Source organism: Molossus molossus, unplaced genomic scaffold (genome assembly GCF_014108415.1).
Source record: "Molossus molossus isolate mMolMol1 unplaced genomic scaffold, mMolMol1.p scaffold_m16_p_13, whole genome shotgun sequence".
NCBI classification, from domain to species: domain Eukaryota; kingdom Metazoa; phylum Chordata; class Mammalia; order Chiroptera; family Molossidae; genus Molossus; species Molossus molossus.
In genome coordinates, this window is record NW_023425348.1 from 25,593,605 (window position 1) to 25,616,426 (window position 22,822).

Here is a 22,822-nt window from a genome sequence, read left to right on the forward strand (position 1 = left end):
GTGTGCTGCGTTTTCCTTGTCCATAGGTGTCTGGGCACCTCCAGCCCCAGCCCTGGGGGCGGGCGGGCCGCTGGTCTGGCCCTGGCCCTGCGCAGGCCTGTGCCTTCCCCAGCACAGACCACAGGCCTCAAAGAGCATTGAGGTGTTCAAATAGAAGAATCAGAACAAGGATGAGAGTGAAAAGAAACAGTCTGCTGGATCTCAGCAAAGGGAAGTACAGTGATCCCTGTGTAGTACACAAACCAGACTAGACTTGCTGTGTTGAAATCCTTCCCCAAAGAAGCCCTTTCCTTGGATGGCTAGTGAAAGGGTGATATTATATGCTTAATCTCACAAATTAAACATCATAATTTGGGAGGCGGGGTGCAGATTTATGGTACCAAACAAAAAACGCTTCTCCGTCCAGCTAGGTCATGGAAACGTGTAAACGTTGAAATGTTGTTCATCTGAAGCCTTTACCTCCTGCCACTGGCTTAATCCTCTGCATATTTTCTCTCGTGCCAGGGATGATTTGATAGGGTACGGCTCAGAACTCGCTCTCTCTCTGGGTGCTCAGTAAATCTTTTTGACTGACCACATGGCCCTTTGTCTCTTCCCTTCCTGATATTGGAGCCTCGAGGGTGATGTCCTGAGCTTTCACCGTCAGCCTCCAGCCAGTGATATCACCATTCTGCCCCCGCCACCCGTCCCTCTGAGTCGCGAACAGCCTCCGCTTGGCCCCGCACACGCGATGCATCTTCATTCTGCTATCCTTTGTCTCGGCTGCGTCCACTGTGTCCAGAACAGGGTTGACGTGCGGCCAGTTAAAGGCAGAGAAGAAAGCGAGAGGTGTGGTGAGTGATTAAGAACGAGGACTTTGGAGCCAGACAGACCTGGGCTGGCATCCTACCTCCGCAGCATTCGCCATGTAATTAACGTCAGGAGCTGCAGTTGTTTCACTTACAAAATGAGGATCAGCCCTGGCCGGTTTGGCTCAGCAGTTAGAGCATCAGCCCGCGGACCAGAGAGGCCCAGGTTCAGTTCCCACTAAGAGCACGCACGTACCTCGGTTGCAGTTTGTCCCCAGCCCTGGTTGGGGTCATGTGGGTTGTGCCCACTTGATAAGTGTCTCTCACATCGATGTTCCTCTCTCTCTTCTTCCCTCTCTCCCTCCCACCTGTCTCAAGATAAATGCAAAAAAAAAAAAAAAAGAGGATCAGAATACATGTTCAAAGAGTTGTGAGAAGATTAAATGAGACTCTACGTAGGTCTTTATTTTAAGAGGACTTGTCTTAAAATACATATTTGGGGCACAGTAGTTAGTGAGAGCCTCTTGTGAGCATTAAGCTCTCTTGCTTTCCTTCTATCTTACAAAATTTTAAAATATTTTCTGACCACGTTGGCACAAAGATAAATATATTACTCTTATATAGTAAAACATTTTTCCAACCTAAAAGTTTTTTTTTCTTCTCTTTTAAAATATTTTTGTGGGTCCTTAAGACTACTGTGGGCCCTGGGCACTGTGTGACCCTTTCTGATGGATAGTCGGCCCTGAGTGAGAGAGGTCAAGCCTGGTTTTTCTCTCTGTCCTTTTAATGCTATTAAGTGCATTCTGGAAGTTGTGGATTCCTCTTACCCTCAGAATATACGCTATCCTTATGCTTCTTTCTTCCTCCATTCATCTTTCTCAGATATCCACGAGGTCTGCATTGGGCAGTTCCCAATATCCCTAATCTTGCCCTTGTCCTTCTCAATTCAAACCCACATCTTCATTCCCCACCATGCCCCTGATCAGATTATTCCTTTAGGACTATTCTTGGCATGGTAAAGTGGCATTGACTTTTCTCACAAACTATTTCTCACTAAGATATTAATGACTAACTGTGTTCCTCCTCTACTCCTGGTAGAATAGTGGAAAAGTTGTTTTTTCTCACAGAACTTTAAGTGACTCTATATTATAATTCAAAGCCATGTATCTGAGCCCATAGACAAAGTCAACAGTATGGTGATGGCCAGAAGGAATAGGGTGGGGCTCAGTGAAGGCAGGCAGAGGGGGAGAAAGGATGGGGACATATATAATAGTGTCAACAATAAAAAGAAAAACAAATGTGAACTTTGATTAAAACCTAGACTGGAACTTCAAAAAAAGCCATGTATCTGACGATGAATTTCTAGTTCAGCAAAGGAAATACTTCAAAGTAAAGGCTGAACTTTGAGAATCATTTGCATCGTATCATCCCAGCAGCTGCCCTGCTGCATCGGTGCCTCAGTGGGCCTTGGTGACATGGCTTTGATTAGGAGCTTCTGTAAGACAGGACACAGACTGTCTCCAAAATGCTCTGATAAAGTATCGTACCTAATGGAGTCCTAATGGAATCTCTTTTCTTCATGATTTGTCTTTCACAACATCACTGAGGAAGACTTCTATTCCCCATCTCAAGTCATCCATCCAGCTAGACTTGGCAGCACTCCCTCAGTGCCTATTATTTTCTGGGTCCAGGCAGGAGAGTGTTCTCAGGGGGAATCTTGTTTATAAAGAAGGGAACTATGGCCCATGGAAGTAAAAAGAAAAAAAAAAACTTGCCTAGAATAGCAAAGCAAGTTAATGCCAGAATCAGGACTGGATTGCAGGCCTCCTCGGTACCTGATTGTGGGTTCCGTTCCCCTCTGCTAGGGCCTACAGCACCATTTTCTGCACAGCACAGTGGGTGTGCTTTGTTTGGTTCCTGACTTTGTTGCTTATACTGTGTGTGACCTTGAAAGGTTACTCAATCTCCAAACCTCAGTTTCCTCATCTGTAATAAGTGTGTGTGTGTGTGAGGGGAGGTAAGAAATACGGGCATGTACTACATAGGAATGTTATGGTAAACAACAGACCACATATATAATGGTGGTCTCATACAATTATAATGAATTATAAACAAAAATGTTGCAATGTGGAAAGAAAAGGTTGGACTCAACGACAATTTCCTGCTAGCTCTGGGTGGTTTAAATAGACAAGGAGGCTCAGCACACTGTCCACCTGCCCTGCACCTGCCCACTGCCCGGCTGGAGTTGGTGAGGGAGCCACAGGAGCCTCTCTGTCCTCCCAGCCCTGTTCCTTTCTCTCTCCCTCCTTCCCTCCTCCTCTCCCTTCCCTCCATCTCTGAATCTCTCTCCTCCCCTTCTCCCTTTAATGACCTCTCACCTGAAGCTTTATCTCTAGGTCTCTTTTGATCTCTGCTCTCCCTTTCTTTCTCCTTCCCTTTCTTCCCTCTCTCCTTTCCCCCCTCTTTCTTTATTTTCTTTTTAAAAATTATTCTTCTTTTTAAAAAGTTTTTTTTTTTATTGATTTTAGAGAGAGAGAAAGGGAGAGGGAGAGAGAAATAGAAACATCCATGAGAAAGAATATCAACTGGCCGCCTTCTGCACACCTTCCACTGGGGATTGGGCCCACAACCTGGGTGTGTGCCCTGACCAGGAATCGAACCAGTGACCTCTTGGTGCATGAACTGGCACTCAGCCACTGAGCCACACTGACCGGGCTCCTCCCTCATTCTGACATATACTCTCCCTCCCTCCAATGGTGCCTCCCCCCACAGCCCAACCCTGGCTCCTCCCCCTTCACACACTTTATCTTTTATAACATTTTCATTGTACCTTTCCTATGTTTAGATATACAAATACTTATCATTGTGTAACAGTCTTCTATAGTATTCAGTACAGGAGCATGCTGTAAAGGATGCAATAAGCTGCACCATGTAGCCTGCATGTAGTAGGTTATACCTGTGTACTAGGTTTGTGTAAGTACACACTATGATGTTTGCACAATGGTGAAATCATCTAACAATGCACTTCTCAGAATGTATCCCCGTCACTAAGCAACAAATGGCTGTACTGTCAACCTCACGGAGCTGTTGTGAGGATTCTTAGAGTTGTGAGAATCAACTGAGATTACTCCTACAGAGAGCTTTGCACAATGCCTAGCACACAGGCTCAATAAGTGGCTTTGTTGTTGTTGTTGTTGTTGTTGTTGTTGTCGTCAACATTAGTGCTACAACCATTGCTGATTCTCCCCCCTCCACAATCCTGGCGGCTCAGAGAAAGAGCCGGTGCTGCCGGAGTGTGCCTGCACTGCCTGGGGCGTGGCCAGAGCAGTGGGAGAAGCTGACAGAACAGGTTTTTTCCAGTGGAAAATAAATCAAAGGTGATAACCCAAACCTAAAAAAAAAAAAGAATGTATTCCTTTGTTCTTTATTAGTTGTGAAAGAACGTTCAAAATGTAACTTATACTGAAATAAATCGGTGTGGCCACTCCTGAGGTAACATGGCCGAGCCTCTTTGGTCTGTGCTCTTTCTGACTCCATGAGGACAGACAGCGGCTGCTTGGAGTTTCTGCTGGATGTGCTGATGGCTGACAGTGTGCTGTGATGCTGTGAGGAGTCAGGACACACGCAGAGACAGCAGAGGAGGGAGGGGGAGCTTCACACCCAGGTGCAAATGATACCCTACCCTTGCTGCAAAGTACTCATCACTGAATCTGAAGTCACGTGGGACTTCACTTTGAGAGCCTTGGTTGAAAATAAGAGAAGCCCAGCTCATATAAGCTTAAACAAAAGGGGAATTTATTATAAAGATTACAAAGTATACCAAGGACGACAAGGAGAGATGCAGAGCTCACCTGGAGGAATCAGGCACTCATATGCTATCAAGTCTTGTGTCTGTCCTCCGTACTTCCTCCGCCTCTCTCTCTCCAGACTGACTGTCTCTGTGGCTCTGGTTGACATAACAAAACTTTGTAAATCACTGTGCAGCCACCCAAAGTAACCATATTTAAAATGCATGGCATATAATAAACACTCCATTACAATTTCTTAATTCAGTTACCTAGAAATCTTTAGGAGGGTAAGTGAAAAGGAGGAGAGAGAAATGACAGGACTTCCTATCTGGGAAGTATCCTTTTGCTTCAAGTATTTTGCAGTTATCCCGAGCAAACAGTAAATAATTGAAGTAGGTCAGCTGGACTGGAACATCCACAGGCGGAAAGATGTAGTCTCTCATTTCAGCGGCAAATCAAGATCTCAAGATCAGTGATGAATGTTTTATGTTTCTTTTTCATTTATTGGTGTGACTCAAATCTTTTTCTGGAATTTCTAACGTTCAAATCATACAATCTAATCACTGAGTTAGTGAATGAAGGAAGCACTTTAACATTTTTGTTTTTACTGTTGCTCTTTGGAGAAGCCCTCCCCTTTGAGAAAATAGTAAACCATAATTTTTTATATAAACTATAGTTTATTGAGTTATTGCTACAGCGAGCACTGTGCTAAACTTTTACATGCATTATCACATGTCTTCTTATGAGTCAAGTGCTATTGTCCCTGTTTTCTGGATGAAGAAATTGAGACTCAGATAAGTCAAGTGTCGTGGTCACATAGCACTCAGTGACAGAATTCAGCTCAGCTCAGCCAGCTCCCACAGCCTGCACTCTTAACCACTGTGTGGTACTGCCTCACTCCACCTTGGTTTTGGTTACAAGATTCAGAGACAGGCAAAGAAGAAGCAACTCCCCAGGACGATCTGTGCTGAGAGTGTCTCGTTTGATAAATGATAAGATCATGGTTTCTGTGCACCCACACAGGGCTCCTGCACGAGCCCGAATGCAAAGCCATAGAATTGTAGGAGGAAAACGAGATGACACCAGACAGCATATCTCCTTGGGCACAACGATAATTCTATTACTTACTTAGAGGATAATAGTAATGAAAGGGTTGAACCTGTGAAAAAAAAAAAAAACCTGGAAATTTTATCCCAGCTTTAGACTCTTCGGTGTTTTCCATCTTGGTCAAAGTTGCGTTCACACCAGTATGGGGTTATGTGTGCGTGAACGTGGAATATTTTGACCTGCAACAGAAAGGAACAACTTTTGGTGATAAACTGTAAATATTATAAGAACTCCTGATGATACACGAAAGAGCTTTCATGCATCGGCCTCTGTAGCAATCATGGGAACCACAGTGATCTCTCGCCGCTAATTGATCTGCTCCTCCAGAAACATTTTATTTTTTTCTGCTCGTGCTACTGTGAGTTTCATTATATTCCAGTCTCTGCTTCATTTGCGCTTTTAAAAAAAATTAATCCTGTGTGTAAATGGAAGAAATATTTAAATATCGTGTCGCTTTTGATTAGAAGCATATCTCAATTCGTATCTCATTTTTTGTACTCCCCTCTTGTCTTTCAGCTCCAGGGCTCCTTGAAAAGAAAACAGATAGTGAACCTGTCTCCTGCCAACAGCAAGCGGCCCAACGGCTTTGTTGACAACTCATTCCTTGATATCAAAAGAATCCGGGTCGGGGAGAACCTCTCTGCAGGACAAGGGGGCCTCCAAGTAAATAATGGACAAAGTCAAATCATGTCAGGGACCTTGCCCATGAGCCAAGCACCCCTGAGAAAGACTAACAATCTGCCGCCCCACACACCTTCTCCTGGCAATGGCATCTTTAACATGGGCTTGAAAGAAGTGAAGAAGGAGCCAGGAGAGACTCTGTCTTGCAGTAAGCACATGGATGGCCAAATGACCCAGGAGAATATTTTTTCTAATAGGTACGGAGATGACCCAGGAGAGCAACTGATGGATCCTGAACTTCAGGAACTGTTCAATGAACTGACCAACATATCTGTGCCTCCTATGAGTGACCTTGAGTTGGAGAACATGATCAATGCCACCATAAAGCAGGATGATCCATTTAACATTGACTTGGGTCAGCAAAGCCAGAGGAGCACCCCCAGGCCCTCCTTGCCTGTGGAGAAGACAGTGATCAAAAGTGAATACTCACCTGGTCTGACCCAGGGCCCATCGGGCTCTCCTCAGTTGAGGCCCCCATCGGCTGGCCCTGCATTCTCCATGGCCAGCTCTGCCTTGTCCACTTCATCCCCGATTCCTTCGGTCCCTCAGAGCCAGGCTCAGCCGCAGACAGCCTCAGGAGCAAACCGGGCCCTGCCAAGCTGGCAGGAAGTATCCCATGCCCAACAGCTCAAACAGATAGCTGCCAACCGTCAGCAGCATGCCAGGATGCAGCAGCACCAGCCCCCCAACTGGTCAGCCTTGCCCTCTTCCACTGGGCCATCTCCAGGCCCATTTGGGCAGGAGAAAATCCCTAGCCCTTCTTTCGGTCAGCAGCCATTCAGCCCACAGAGCTCCCCCATGCCTGGGGTAGCTGGCGGCAGCAGCCAGTCAAAAGTCATGGCAAACTACATGTACAAGGCCAGCCCCTCGGCCCAGGGAGGGCACCTGGACGTGCTCATGCAGCAGAAGCCTCAGGATCTCAGTCGCAGTTTTATTAACAGCTCGCACACGGCCATGGAGCCCCGTCTTGGCAACACCAAGCCTTTGTTCCATTTTAACTCAGATCAAGCAAACCAGCAGATGCCTTCTGTTTTGCCTTCTCAGAACAAACCTTCTCTCCTACACTACACCCAGCAGCAGCAGCAGCAGCAGCAGCAGCAGCAGCAGCAGCAGCAGAGCTCGATTTCAGCTCAGCAACAGCAGCAGCAGCAGCAACAACAACGACAGCAGCAGCAGCAGCAGCCACCTGCCCAGCCCACCCAACCGCTATCGAACCAGCCTTTGCTAAGGTCACCCTTGCCACTTCCACAAAAGATCCTGCTTCAGAAAATGCAGAATCAGCCCGTCACAGGCCTGGGATACCAAGTCTCCCAACAACACAGACAGGTAAGGACACTACTACTCCAAACATAGAGTACCCAGAGACCATCAGTCTTTATGCTTTGGTCATTATGCTTTGGTTACCATTATGTTTGTGTTGGGACAGGATCAAGACCACAAAGACCGCAGTGGTTCTGACGAATTCATATGAAGATCTCATGGAGGCATGAGCTAGTATTTCCTTGTAGGGCCTTAGTGTCATTGGGATCTGTGGGGATCAAAGTTTCCTTCATATTAAGCATGTTTCATTATAATTTATGCCTTTAGTGGCAGGTCCAGTTGTCAATCAGATTCTGATATGTGCAGTGTTTTTAGTCATCCTGTCAATAAATCGGTCATTAAGTCAACAAGCACTACCTGAGCACCTACCATGTGCAAGATGTTGTGATTATGCTGAGTATTGATATAAGTTCACACGTGATAGTAAGAACATTTAATAACCAGTTTACACCCATGCCAACCAATTAAAATATCTAAATGCCCAACCCATCATAATAGATCCTTCTGTGGCTCCATGTTGATGCTCAGTATCAACCTTAAATAAGACAAGATCCTTGTCTGCAAGTAAAGCCGAGAGAGGGAGAGAGGCTTGCAAACCTATCATCATGAGTGGCAAGGGTAGTGATATGAGAGCTCAGAGGTTGGATATCTTACCCAGAAAATGGAAACCAGGGAAGCTTCTGGAGAAACTAATGCCGGAGTTAAAGTTAAGTGTTAAAGACTGAAATTATCATGACTACAAACAACAAAAATCAATGTTTGCCTTACATAAAAAGGGGTTTTATTCTGCCCCTAGCATGTATATTGGAATAGTATAAAGAAGTAGCTCTGTGCCTCCACAGCACACACTGGTGAGTAACTCTAGTTATTAGGGAATTTGAAAGAGGAAACTCTGAAGGAAGGAAGGAAGGAAGGAAGGAAGGAAGGAAGGAAGGAAGGAAGGAAGGAAGGAAGGAAGGAAGGAAGGAAGGAATCAAGCAGGGACCCTGAATGTTGCTTTGTGCATGTAATTCGACAGGTCTATGTTAGTGTCCAAGCACAAACACAGCACATTACATGTCAAACAGTATGTCCAGACTATGTGGTGGTGCAGAGCCTAATTTCAGTCCCATTCCTAGAGTAGTTGTCATGATCACGGCCCAGAAAAGATGCCACAAGCACCACAGACTGTGGCCAAGTGAACCTAGGCCCTAGATGGGAGAAAACTAGACTCAACTAGGATGCAAGAGCTGTGTACCAAGTAAAGCTTTCCGCTCTTATTCATTTAAAAAGTGTTTTATTTATTTTATTATTTTTTTAAATCCTCACCTGAGGATATTTTTCTGATAGAACGGGAGAGAGGGAAGAAGGGAGGGAAGGAGGGAGGAAGGGAGGGAAGGAGGGAGGGAGGGAAACATCAGTGTGAGAGAGACACATCTACTGGTTGCCTCCCACATCACCCTAACCAGGGCTGGAGACTGAACTGCAACCAAGGCACATGCCCTTGACTGGAATCAAACCCACGACTCTTTGGTCCATGAGCCGATGCTCTAACCACTGAAAAAAACTGGCCAGAGCAAGTGTTTTATTTTTTTAACTGTAGATTATGAAGAATGAACTTTGAGTAGAATCATGTGTATATTTTATATGGCTCTATTTTTAACACGGGTTGTTTGGGATCATTTAAAAACAAACATTATTGTGGAACTACTTTCTAAGTTACATGTAGCCACTTTGATTTGGATGAGTTTAGGTTCAAATTCTTACTGACATTCAAGCAAGTCCTCTAAGCCTCAGTTTCCTAACTTTAAAACTGATAATAATATATCTTAGAAGTTTTTTTAGAATGAAATGATATAATTCTCAGTTAAGAGTCTAGAATAAAGTTGCATATTATTGTGATTATCATGGAAAGAGCCATATATGATATCAAAACATTTTTAACGAGTATTAGTATTAATTAGGAAAGGCATTAGAGTTAAGTCTCAAATTCTAACATAAATAGTGGTAAAAGAATAAAAGAGAACTATTACTCTTTTTTTTTCTGTCTAGTAATATAGTGAGTGGGAAGTGATTTACCCTCCCTGGGCCCAGACTTCAGACCATAAAAACGGAAATAATAAATAATGAGATATCAATGAGAGTTAGCATTTCTTGGGTGTTTATAACTGGCATGACTTCTGTCTCCCTTACTTGTGGTATCTCATCTCACCCATATGAGGGCAATATTAGGCAGCTGAGGCACAGAGAGGTTAAGTAACTTTCCCAAAGCCACATGGATAATAAGTAGCTGGGGCAGGTTTCTGATGATCTACTTTGAAGGTTGTACATTTAGCCACTAGGCTATATAATTCAAAGGTAGGATTTGTTGGGAAATGGATGACCCCCTATAGATCATTGTGGGATTCTCAAAAGGAATATTTCTTTTAATATTGAATCATATTTTCATAATACACACAGTAGATTGAGTCCTTTGGGCAAAGAGAAAGTTCTAAGTCGCTACCCATCAGAGCTGTTAAATGAATCAAAAAGTATCTGTGTGACTGTTGACCTTCCTGAGGATGACCATTATGGAGCTAACCAAAATAAACAGTTTAGAGCAAGAAATACATCTTTGTGGTGCCTCATCAGCCATTTTTGGGAGCCTTCCTGCCACCTCCAGCATCTGTCCCATTTCCGGCTCTACTGCCATATCAACAACTGTGTAGCATACTGCTGGCCTCAGTTCCCACCTGAGCTTCTAGGACCCAAGCACACCAAAGGGTACTCATGACAAACGCAACAAACATCTTCCAATGCCTTAGATAATTTTTTACTTTTCCCAGTGCAGATGACACATATAAGGCCAAGATAATCTCCACCTTTTCGAGAAGGCCCTTAAAAGTGTTAGATATGGTGTGGCATTTCAAGCTAAAGACCTCTTCTAAATAGGCAAGTAAATGGCTACCCATTGAAAACTATATTTCAGTTTTGTAGCTTGAACCACATTGTCCCTTCCAGCTTAACGATTCTATGAGCTATGACTCTGAAGTCTTGAGTCTGAGTTGTAAGCAAATGTACCAGAGCTCTGTAGTCAAACAAGCATTGCCCTCTTGAAAGCATTCACCTTTATGGAGTTGGGCTCATTCTAATAATGGTGCTATTGTTCAATACAGTTATGGAGTTTTTCTCTGGGGATTTTATTCGGAGCTTTTAGTACATTGAGTGGATTATTACCAATGCAACAATATTCATCCTGTCAGGGAGATTTTTGAAAACAGTCAAGCTGGGTAATGTTGCTTTGGGTCAAAAACAAGGAATAAGACTGCATTTTAAGCTTGATTGGGAACATTCTGTGAAGGCAATAAAGAAAATAAATGAGTTGCTTCCCAAGATGATAATTTTGAGAAGCAACTTTCATTTGGATGTACATATTTCAAAGATTTTCTTATTTTGATCATCTCATCCTGTATACTGCCAAGTACACTCAACGCAAAGAGAGTAGTTTTAACTCTCCCAGCCACAGTAAACAGTACAAATGTGTATTCTCACTTCAGATTAGCTAACTCTCTGTTACTCATGACCAAAGTCATGGGAGGGAAGGGATTGCTAATTAAGGAACTCTTAAATTTATCAACTAAAGCATCCTAAATGAAAACACTAGTCATGAAATTTTTTCTGCTTGTCATACTCACTTTGTGTCAAACGTAGGAAGATTTACTATGGGATTTGCTAATTGGAGCCCTTTAGCCTTGGAAATGCTGGGAGTCTTGGCTTTCTGCTACAGAATGGTACATTAAATTTGTTCATTGGGTGCTTGTAATTTACCCAGTAGAGTGTGCAAAGATGGCCTTCTCTTCAACTTTCAGATCTCTGAACCCAGACAGATCTGTCTACTCAGGCAGAGACTGAATTTGGGGGATTCCTAGGCCCATCTCCCTTTTTGGGTACCCACTTCTGTTGTCAACCTAGAAGTACCCAAGAGACGGATGCAGCATAATGAAATTGTTGTAAATGTCTTTATTGTTCCATGTCTGGGGTGGTTTTATCTATCATTATTATTATTCTTATTTTAGCTATAAACTTAACTTTATTTTTTTTATTTTAAATTTATCTTTATTGTTGAAAGTATTATAGCTGTTTCTCCTCCCCCCACTACCACATTGACCCCCTCCTCCCTATTGTCCATGTTCATTGGTTATGCATATAAGTTCTTTGGTGTATCTCTTCCCTTACCCCTTCCTTCTGAGGTTTGTCAGTCAGTTCCCTACTTTCATGTTTCTGGATCTATTTTGTCCGCCACTTTATTTTGCTCTGGGTGGTTTTAAGTAGCCCCTTCTCCAGAGACTAGGAGAACAAATGGTATTTGGCGTTCACAAAATGTCTTCATCGACTCTGTGTTGCTAATGTTTGGGGCTTTTCAAATTGAAAAAGCTCCTGGCTATAATTTTCTTCCCTTTCTGAGTTGAAGGTTATGGGAGAGGGCAAGAGAGGGATGTAATGCATGCAGTTCTGATTTATCTTTGTGACTTGTTTAAGGTGTGAAAGAGTTACTGGTTGACCAGGACTCATAAGAGTTCAGTCCAAAAGCACTAACTAACCTCTTGAATCAAAAAGTGATCTTTTTTCCAGAGCTTTTTAATTAGACACTTAAAAGTGTGAATTTTTTTCTAACATTAGATCTGTGAAACTCAAGTGGATTCTATATTTGGTTTAGAATTCTCCCATCTCTAAAAATTTTGAGAGGGCAGGCAGCCAGTGAATGGATGGTTTGTTATGACCGAAACATAAATTTGTACATTTCCTCCTCAGTGTAAAGCCAAGTTCCTCAATCATACATCAAGAACCTCACCCCACTCTCTCTGCCTCGCCAAGTTTATCCCTCACTGCTCTACATATCAACCCTGACTTAAATCAGGCAAGTCTCCTAATGTTCTCCTCCCCTCCTTTTACAGGTAATTTTGTATACATCTGATCTTAAAGATTAACACTCAGGCCCTGGCTGGTTTGGCTCACTGGTTAGAGTGTCAGCTCTCGGACCAATGAGTCACAGGTTCGAGTTTGGTCAAGGGCACGTACTTCTGTTGCGGTTTGTCCCCAGCCCTGGTTGGGTTGTGCAGGAGGAAACCAGTTGATGTGGCTCTATCACTTCGATGTTTCTTTCTCTCTCTCTCTCCTTCCCTCCCACTCTATCTAATGATAAATGGAAATATATTCTCGGGTGAAGAATAAAAATAAAATAAAATAAAAAAAGACTAATACTCAAAAAACTGTTTCCCAATGGGCCTGGGTGAGGGTGGAAGAATCACTATAGCTCTCATACACTGACAGTACTTCTAAATCCTCATACTTGCCCAAAGTGTCAGAGAGGAGACAGAACCTTGAGTTGGCTACATATACATTTTCTAATGGGAAAATAATTATGAATCAGTGTTCTGCAACAATATATCATCCAAAGCACCTTTTTCTGGGGGCTAGATGTTGGCTAAATGTCAGCCAGTTAGGCTAGTGCCAGAGTTTGGGTTTAGGGGCTAAAATCAGGTTAGAGGAACTTAGGAGCATGAAGGGCCAAAGACAAAACCAATCTAACGTCCTAAAAAAGCTGGAAAGCAAAATCAGTCAGTAGACTCAGAACCCAAGAGTGAAGCCAAAAGATGATAACTAACCTATGGTCAAGGGTAAAGTGTATGACATGACATAGAGGGGGGAGTTAAAATAGAGACTCAAGAGATGCTTGGTGATCATTGCAAGTGACCTTTGACCATTTGGTGATTTCTATTATGACTCCCCTTAGCTAGGTTATGCTGGCAAAAGGGACAAGGGCTGGTACAGACACACGGACAGTCGTCATGGCAGGCCAGGAGTGTATGTTTGCACTGTCTTTCTATCTTTGATACTTTATCATTTATCTTTTAAGTTTACAAAGGAAACAAAAATTTACTTTCAATGCTTGGTGAAACTAGTACTAAGCCCAGGATCCAGAGTGACTTTCCAAATGCATATTAATGTAATTTGTATTGAAGAATCTTGATTGGAAAAATTAGCAGAAGGGATTTTTTCCTGTGTTTTGATAGTTAATTCGTTGTTAGTTTGTTTGTTTTAACATTATTACCAATTTCGTGCTGTATAAAAATAGCCCAAATGGTAGATACTATCAACCTTTTGAACAAGTGAGGACACTGAGGCTCAGAAAGGAAAACAACTTAGCCCTGGCCAGTTTGGCTCAGCGGTTAGAGCATCGGCCTACGGTCCGGAGAGACCCGGGTTCGGTTCCCGCTAAGGGCACGTACTTCGGTTGCAGTTTGTCCCCGGCCCTGGTTGGTCGTGCGGGTGGCAGCCACTCGATGTGTCCCTTCACATCGATGTTTCGCTCTCTCTCTCCCTTCCTCTCTCTCCCTCCCACTCTATCTGTACAAAAAATGGAAAAATATCCTCAGGTGAGGATAAAAAAAAAAAGAAAGGTAAACAACTTGTTCAGAGTTTCCGTGAGTAACTGGGCTGATTTTAAGCCCAATACATAACTACTCTGCTGCCTAAGTTAGGAAGTAGGTAGAGGTGCTTTGGGTTGTGCTCACAGGGTTTTGTTTTGTTGTTGTTATATTGTTTGAAATTTCACTGTTGTCTACATTCCCAGTTTATTTCTACCTCGGGGAAAATTTAAGCCAATTCTGATGCAGGGAGTGGGGCAGAGGGGATCTTCAAGCATGTGTTTAAGTTGCTTTATCGGGATCCACAAATCTTTGTTTCTGTTCTGCCCAACTAGGAGCCACAAACTCAAGATTCCAGGTTAAACTGAGTACTGCTCCATTCTTAATTCTAGCAATTATTTGGTTCATTCATTCAAAACATATTTATTGGTTGCCAGGCATAATTCTGGATCCTCCTACTATAGCTGAGAACAAAGATGAAGATGTGATATAGTAAGGGGGAAAACTGTCTTAGTATTTTCAAACTGAGCTATTTTCATCATATTGCAGGCTTATTCTTTTTTATTAAATTTATTGGGGTAACATTGGTTAAAATTATGTAGTTTTCAAGTGTATAGTTCTATAATACATCATCTGTATAGTGTAGTGTGTATTCACCACTCAAAGTCAAGTCTTCTGTCACCATGCATTTGACCCCTTATACCCTTTATTACCTTCCCCCCATATTTCTTCCTCTCTGGCTACCATACTGTTGTCTGTGTCTATGAGTTTTTGTTTGTTTGTTTTTCTTGCTTGTTTATTTGTTGTTTTTAGTTTTATGTCCCATATATGAGTGAAATCATATGGTTCTTGACTTTTTTTTTGTCTGACTTATTTTGCTTAACATGATATTCTCAAGATCCATCCACGTTATCACAAATGACAGTGTTTCGTCTTTCCTTATGGCTGAGTAGTATTCCATAGTATATATGTACCACATCTTCTTTATTCAATCATCTATCAAAGGACACTTCAGTAGTCTCCATGTCTTGGCCACTATGAATAATGCTGCAATGAACATTGGTATCCATATATCTTTATAAATAACTGTTTTCAATTTTGGGGGGTAGATACCTAAAAGTGGGCTTGCTGGGTCATATGGTAATTCTATTCTTAATTTTTTTAGGAAACTCCATACTGTTTTTTATAGTGGCTGTACCAGTTTACATTCCCACCAGCAGTGAATGAGGGTTCATTTTTCTCCACAACCTCTCCAACACTTGTTACTTGTCTTGTTAATAATAGCCATTCTAACAGATGTGAGGTGGTCTCTCATTATAGTTTTGATTTGCATTTCCCTAATAGCTAGTGAGGTTGAGCATCTTTTCATATATCTGTTGGCCATTTGTATGCTTTCTTGAGAGAAATGTCTGTTCAGGTCCTCTTCCCACTTTTTAATTGGATTATTTTATTGTTGAGTTATATGAGTTCATTTATATATTTTCAATATTAACCCCTATCGTAGGTGTTGTTTTCAAATATTATGTATTTGGTTGGTAGCCTTCTAGTTTTGTTGGTGGTTTGTTTTGATGTGCAGAAGCTTTCTAGTTTGATATAGCCTTATTCATTTAATTTTGCCTTTGAGGTCATATTCGTAAAATCAAGGTCCATAAGTGTATACCTGTGTTTTCTTCTATGTAATTTATTGTTTCAGATCTTATACTTAGGTCTTTCATTCACTTTTAGTTAATTCTTGTGTATGGTGAAAAATAGCAGTCTAGTTTCATTCTTTGGTATGTGGCTTTCCAGTTTTCCCAGCACCATTTATTGAAGAGGTTTTCTTTTCTCCATTGTATGTTTTTTGTTTCTTTGTCAAAAATTATTTGTATGTACACATGTGGGTTTATTTCTGGGCTCTCAATTCTGTTCCATTGGTCTTTGTATATGTTTCTGTTGTAGGATTATCCTTGCTTCTGTTGCTAGGCTGATTTGCTGCTGGGCTTTTTGGTACCTCTGATCCCAGATAAAACTGGAAAAACCCAAGGGAGTGGTATGTGATTTAGTTTTTAGAGCAAAAAATCCAAGGGTTTTGTTAGATTTGTTTAATGATAAGGAAAATTTATTCACTCTCTTTTTCTTTAACATGATCCATCAAGATTTAAGATGTTCAGGATCACTGTTAGAGTTTCACAACAGGGTAAAACCATAATTCTTGCATTCATTCATGTATTGAAAGTTTATTGAGCACTTATAGTGTGCCAGAAATAGGAGATTAAAATATTAAGTGACTGAAAGAACCCTCTTTGCACTCATCTAAACCATCAGGAAGGCATGATCCCTTTCAATGATCTGAAGAAGACATCGGTCCCTAATACTTACTGGATTCCCATTGGGTACATGTACTGCATTGTCCTTATTCTTAACAATCCACTCTATATGGTAACTAAGCCCAAATCACATGGGCCTCTCCCCTAAATCCACAAGTTCAACTTTGAACATGTTAATTTCACTTTTTACAGAATATAACTCCATTTGCTGGATATTCCACTTTCATTTCTATTTTGTCATCCTCGTATGTAATAGCTCAGAACACAATAGAGTTAATTGGTATAAAGCAACAATTAGCTCCTTTATCCCTCAATAAAGCAATAAACACAATAACAAGAAGTACACGTTAGGGTTTAAACCCTCAGTTAGGGGAATGGCTTCTATTCTTCTCATTCCAAGGTCTTTGTCTGTGTATTGCATCCATCAATAAGAGCTGCGCATTTAAAGCATTAGTGGGTAATTTAGCCTGTTGAATATCAAGTTTCCAACCAAGGAAAAAAAAGGGTATGAGGTTAAGAAATAGATTTGATCCTGGAGATGGAAATGCAAGAGGGTTAATGGAAAATCTGACAGATATTTAACTATAATGTACATTAATGTAGGTGACTCAAAGAATCCCCTTTGCACCCATTTTAATTAGTTTTGCCTTTTCTAATCATATGTCAGTTTTTATCAGTTTGGTGGTAGGGGGTGTGGTTTCTTTTTGTGAAATCTAAGGGAAGCAAAAACCCATTTAGGCAATAATCAGTATATTTTCACATTAATGCTAATTAAAGTCAGGCACCAAGACTTGAAATTCAGAAGGTGTTTACTATAAGGAGTTCTAAGTTTTAAACAAAAGACTGCGCAAATGTTTAGACTACTAGAATCAGAGAGATGTAATGTGAGTGAATCATCTTATTCTTCTACATTGTGTTTTCAGCAGAGAAGACCACACTTACACACACACACACACATACACACACACAGCCTAGGCTGCTCTCTGGATACTAATTAGAGAACTCCAGCTGAATATTTGCATTTTATGCAATGCATCTGAACAATAAAGTGGTACCTTATTCTCCAAGCAATAAATTGAGTAGCACATAATAGAGGGAAGTCAATGACTCCTTTCCTGTGCATTCTGCAAAATCAAGTTTCAAGGTCCCTGGGGATGAAAGAATGGGGGTGGCTGACCTGTTTCCCTTTCTTTGGACTGCTAATTCCCTCCACCCTGAATCACTGGCATTTTCCACAGTTTGCTTTTCACAGGAGCTTAAATTCAGCTCCACCTTTAAGAAACATGAACTTTATAAACAGGGACCCTTTTTAAGGTCCTGCTACTTGGTTGTCCATAGGTCGGTGTGGGTAAGCACCTGAGGGTGTGGGCCCCGCATTCTGGTCCTTAGTTTACATTTCTACTCTGTCTCTAGGTCTTTATCCCATCCCTCCCACCCTTGGCTGTACCCTCTTCTCTTACCGTTTCCCTACAGAGCAATTTTTCACTTGTCTCTCTTCCCTGACCTCCTTGAGACCTATTCTATGGCAGGCCTTAAAAGGGAGGTGCCGAGGACATTTAGCCACTGGAGTTGTTATTGGCAACAAGAGTAAAGAGACTTCCTGGCAAAAGATCCATGTTGGAGAAATCCATGAAGCTAATGAGCTGCAGGCCCATCTCTGTCCCACAAGACTGGCACAGATGAGTGAATTCTGAATGGACATACCCAGGGGCAAAACATCCAGACTAGCTTCTGACCATTGTCCTTTCTCACTTCAAGTGCTTGCTGACTGGCCTGCCTCCGTCCCATCTTGCCAGCCTGCAACCAGAGTGAGTATTCTAAAATAGATATCTGATCACGTCTGTCACCTGCTTACACCCTGTAAATGGTCTGCGTTTTCTCAGAACGAAATCCAATTCCTTGTGAGGCATATAAAGCCCTGCATGACCTGGCTCCTGCCAAACACTCCACATCAGCTGGTTTCCATTCCCAGCTTTCTTCTTCCCCTGACTCCCACCCATTCATCCTCATTGTCCCCTCAAGCTCATACACACTCTGCACTCCAGTTCCCTCCATAAAAAGTGCCCTCCAATTCCTAAAATGTAGCATGCTTTCTCACCCTAATGCCTTCTCTTTTTTTAATGTTTTTATTGATTTTTTTTTAGAGAGAGAGGAAGGGAGAGATAGAAACACAGATGTGAGAGAGACATCGATTGGCTGCCTCCTGCACGCCCCCTACTAGGGATCAATCCTGCAACCCAGGCATGCGCCCTGACACGGAATCTAACCGGGACCTCTTAGTCCATGGGCTAATGCTCAATCCACTGAGCCACACCTGCCAGGCTCGCCCTAAAGTCTTCAAATATGCTGCTCCTTCTTCTGCTCTATCTGCCTGGCTAACCTAACCTTAAGCTTTCTCAGTCTCAACGAAGCATTTCCCCCAGAAGATTTCTCTAACCTCCCAATCTGGATTAGCTCCCATCCTCTATATTCTCTGGTAGCTCCTTCTACTTTCTCTCTCTTAGCAGGTATCGCTTTTCATACATCTTTGTTCTTGCATGTCTTCCTCAACTGGACTGCAAGCTACGTTAAGGCAGGAATTGTGTCCATATTGTTCATCATTGTATTCTAACCCCTAACACAGCTACTAGGTGGAAGGCACCCAAAACATGTTTGTTGGACAAGTGAATTGTACCATGGACCCACCACCCTTTCTTCTGTTCTGAGGAGTTAAGGATGCCAACACATCACCTTCTCCAGCTCAGAGGAAGGAGTAGGCATTAGCACTTCCACCTTCCTCCATAGCCAGTCAGCCTTTAAAACCCTGTTTGCTCGTGGACCTGCACCTAGTTATCAACACTGGAAACCAGAGAATTCACTCTCCGCTGCTTCATGGGTCAAGCCCACGGAAGGGGATTCTGCAGAGGCACTTTTGATGAAGGCTGACAGGCCTGTATTCTGGGGAATCATATGGGGAAGAATCAGCTAAGAGAATTTTATCAAGAATATTCCAAGCCCTGGCCAGTTTGGCTCAGCAATTAGAGTGTTGGCCCATGAACCAGACAGTCCTGGGTTCAGTTTCTGCTAAGGGCATGTACCTCGGTTGCAGTTTGTTCCCAGCCCCAGTTGGGGTCATGTGGGTGGCAACCACTCAATGTGTTTCTCTCACGTCGATGTTTCTCTCTCTCTCTTCATCCCCCTCCCCCTCCCGCTCTATCTGAGGATAAATGCAAAAGTGTCCTAGGGTGAGGATTTAAAAGAAAAGAATATTTCAAGTGATTCTCTCTTTCAGAAAACATGTATGAACCATCAATAACTTACCAGTAGTGATCAAGACACAATCCCTGCCCAGAAACAAGTGATTATAATGTAGTGATTACAAGAGTTTCTGATAGTAGTTACTATATGGTATTCTGAGAACACAGAGATTAAGTTCCTATTATACCTTTGGGGACTAGAAAAGGCTTACTGGAGGAGGTATTAGCTAAGTATGTACCTCCAGGAAGAATAGGAGTTAGTGAAGGGGAAGGGGAAAGCCTTCCAGAAGAGTCTAAGAAGTTCAGTAGGGCTGGACTGTACAGTGCAAGGTCAGGGGACGAGAGAGAAGAGACTGGAGAGGTGAGCAGGGGCCAGGTCCTAAGGGACACTATAAACTACAGTAAGGAGTTTAGATACTCATGCAGAAGGCAATAGAAAGTTATGGAAACAATGGTGTGGGTTGTTTTTCAACAGAGACACAATTTATGCCTATCACAAGGTAGTTGCTTACCTCAAACGTGTTGAATGCAAATCAGATGTGTTCTTCAGAAAAGTTGCTCTAGTTACAGTATAGAGAACATACTGGAGGGGCCCCGGCCAGGGGCCAGCAGACCTTCACATACCTACATGCCAAGAACACTTTGAGACTTTGAATGTGCCAATTGTAGAATGTCTCTGGGCACACCTCCTCCCTTGCCCCTCAGATTTGGCTTCTCGGAGGCCAGTGCTGTACTTCAGTTCCTGCTCCAGAGACTCCGTCAATTAGTTATCATCTCATATCGTTCCTCTCACCTTGTCTTTGACCATGCTCAAGACCCCAGCATCCTTCAAAAATAACTTTCCATCAACATTCCTACCCCTTTGAACTCCATTTTCCAAGTGACCAGGCTCAGAACCTCTGCGGTCAGGGTAGTTCCTCTCTCTTCCTTGGGCCACCTTCCCGGTGCTACTCTGACACCACTGATGATTCTCCACACCTCTTCCCCTTCCCCGCCCACATGCTCGCATGGTAAGTCCCAACGTCTGAGGATAGAAACAGAAGAGAGGAGAGAGCAAAGAAGGACCTTGTGAGTGTGTGTGTGTGTGTGTGTGTGTGTGTGTACACATGTGTTTTATAGACTATATGGTCTTAAAATCAAAAGAAAAGAAATAGCCCTGGCCGATTATAGAGTTAGGCCTATACACCAAAGGGTCACGGGTTCGATTTCAGGTCAAGGTCATGTAACTGGGTTGCAGGTTTTATCCCTGGCCCTGGTCAGGGCACATGTAGGAGACAACAAATAGATGTGTCTCTCTAACATCAATGTTTCTCTCTCTCTCCTTTTCCCCCTTCTCTTCCTCCCTCCCTTCCACTCTCTCTACAAAAAACAAAAAACATAATAATAATAATCAATAGAAAAATATCCTTGGGTGAGGATTAATAACAACAAAAAAGAAATAGATTGAGTAATTCTTATATATTACTCTGAATATAAAGTGTACATTATTGAGAATTTATACATTGTTTATTTCCAAAAATGTATTAAGCATCTTAATAATCAGATGGCCTTGGCCAAGTTATTTAAAATCCCTGAAACTAAGCTGTATCATCTGTAAAATGAGAATGGCACCTATTTTTGCAGGATTATTGACAAAGTTCCATGAAATATCCCATAAGACATACAACAATGACAAGGCCTGCACCTTGTATGTAATTTACAAGTGTTAGCTTGCTTCTCTTTGCAAAACAAGGCCCATCAGAACTAAATCCATTAAAAGAATCCAAATTAAATGTTAGTAGACAATTGCATTGGCTAAATTCCAAAACGGGGCTCCATTTAACTCTGAGTTTCCAGGCAACTAAGGCAAAAAAATATTATGTGGGGATAGAGGGATTATTTTTTAATATAAAAAAATCATGCAAGTACATCAATGAAGACAAAGTTTTTCCTGGAAATGAATTTAAGGGTGCATTTATCATTGAGAGAATTGGGTAATATGATGGACATCTTCCACTGGAAATTTTGCAAAGAAGCCATGATACTGTTTACTTCGATGTTTCTGTCATTAAGCTGCATTATAAAATCTGAGGCCAAAATACTAGATTTGAAGTCGGTGAATATTTTTCCATGGGAAGCTGAGATAATGTGGTATAGATATAATGTTTTCTGAAGCTCTGTTTCAATAATTTTTACACTTTGTTTTAGCAAGAATAACTTTTTCTACCCCTCCCCATTTTAAGGGTTTTCCTGAGGCACCTCCCTGGATCCTTAGGTTCCTTCCAGAAAGTTTGCAGACCGGGGTTCTGGCTTATTCCAAGAATAGAGTTTAGAGACCATATAGGAATGCATAATTAAAATTCCCACTGACTGCCTCACTCAAATATCAATTGTCTTGAATGAGTTTCTGGCAAACCCATGCATTGTGTAAAGTAGATTAGACCTGTGGAATGTCTACCTCAGAATCCGATTTCAGGAAGAGCTTTGCAAAAATCCTTTAAACTATAATCTTACCCCTCCATACAGAACAAAACTATAAACCTCAGATGTTAACCCCTCTGCTGTCCAGACCAAGCTCATTAAAAATCACCATGAAAAAAATCAGTAATTGGTATAGTTATTTAACATTTGATAAATATTAAGCACCTCGTATATACAGAAAGCCATGCCAGATGCTATAAAAAAATGTAATAGCCCTGGTCGGTTTGGCTCAGCAGTTAGAGTGGCAGCCCTCAGACCAATAGTCATGGCTTCAATTCCGGTCAAGGGCCCGTGCTCGTCTGTGGTTCACCCCCGGCCCTGGTGAGGGTCAGGCGGTAGGCAACCAGTCAGTATGTCCCTCTCACGTCAATGTTTCTCTCTCTCCTTCTTTCTCTTTCTCCCTCCCTCCCACTCTATCTGAAGATAAATGGAAGAAGTATCCTTGGGTGAGGATTGAAAAAAAAAGACAACAAATTGGGAATGCTGTCTGGTGCTGGGAGCAGCATAAATGTATATGAGAAATACAGCACATGAATTCTGGACCCAAACTAGGTGCTAAATATTTTACCTTTAGTAATCAGACCTTGTTTACTTTCTTTGTTATAATTTTATTCTGTAATTCTGAATTTTAAGACTCTAAAATGAAATTACTGTCCTCGTTTTTAAATTTAATTTTATTATCAAAACAACACATGCACATAATATAAAAAGACAAAAACTGCTAAAATGCAAAAGCTACTCATTGGCACC

The 22,822-nt window shown here is 42.1% G+C and overlaps 1 protein-coding gene across 1 annotated transcript in view; it reads left to right on the plus strand.

Moving 5' to 3' along the window:
• MAML2 (mastermind like transcriptional coactivator 2) overlaps positions 1 to 22,822 on the plus strand; it is a 338,523-nt gene that overhangs the window by 221,847 nt on the left and 93,854 nt on the right. Inside the window, exon 2 of the mRNA XM_036259314.1 lies at positions 6,200 to 7,690. Within this exon, the coding sequence (XP_036115207.1) occupies positions 6,200 to 7,690 (1,491 nt within the window). The remainder of the gene's footprint in view (positions 1 to 6,199; positions 7,691 to 22,822) is intronic.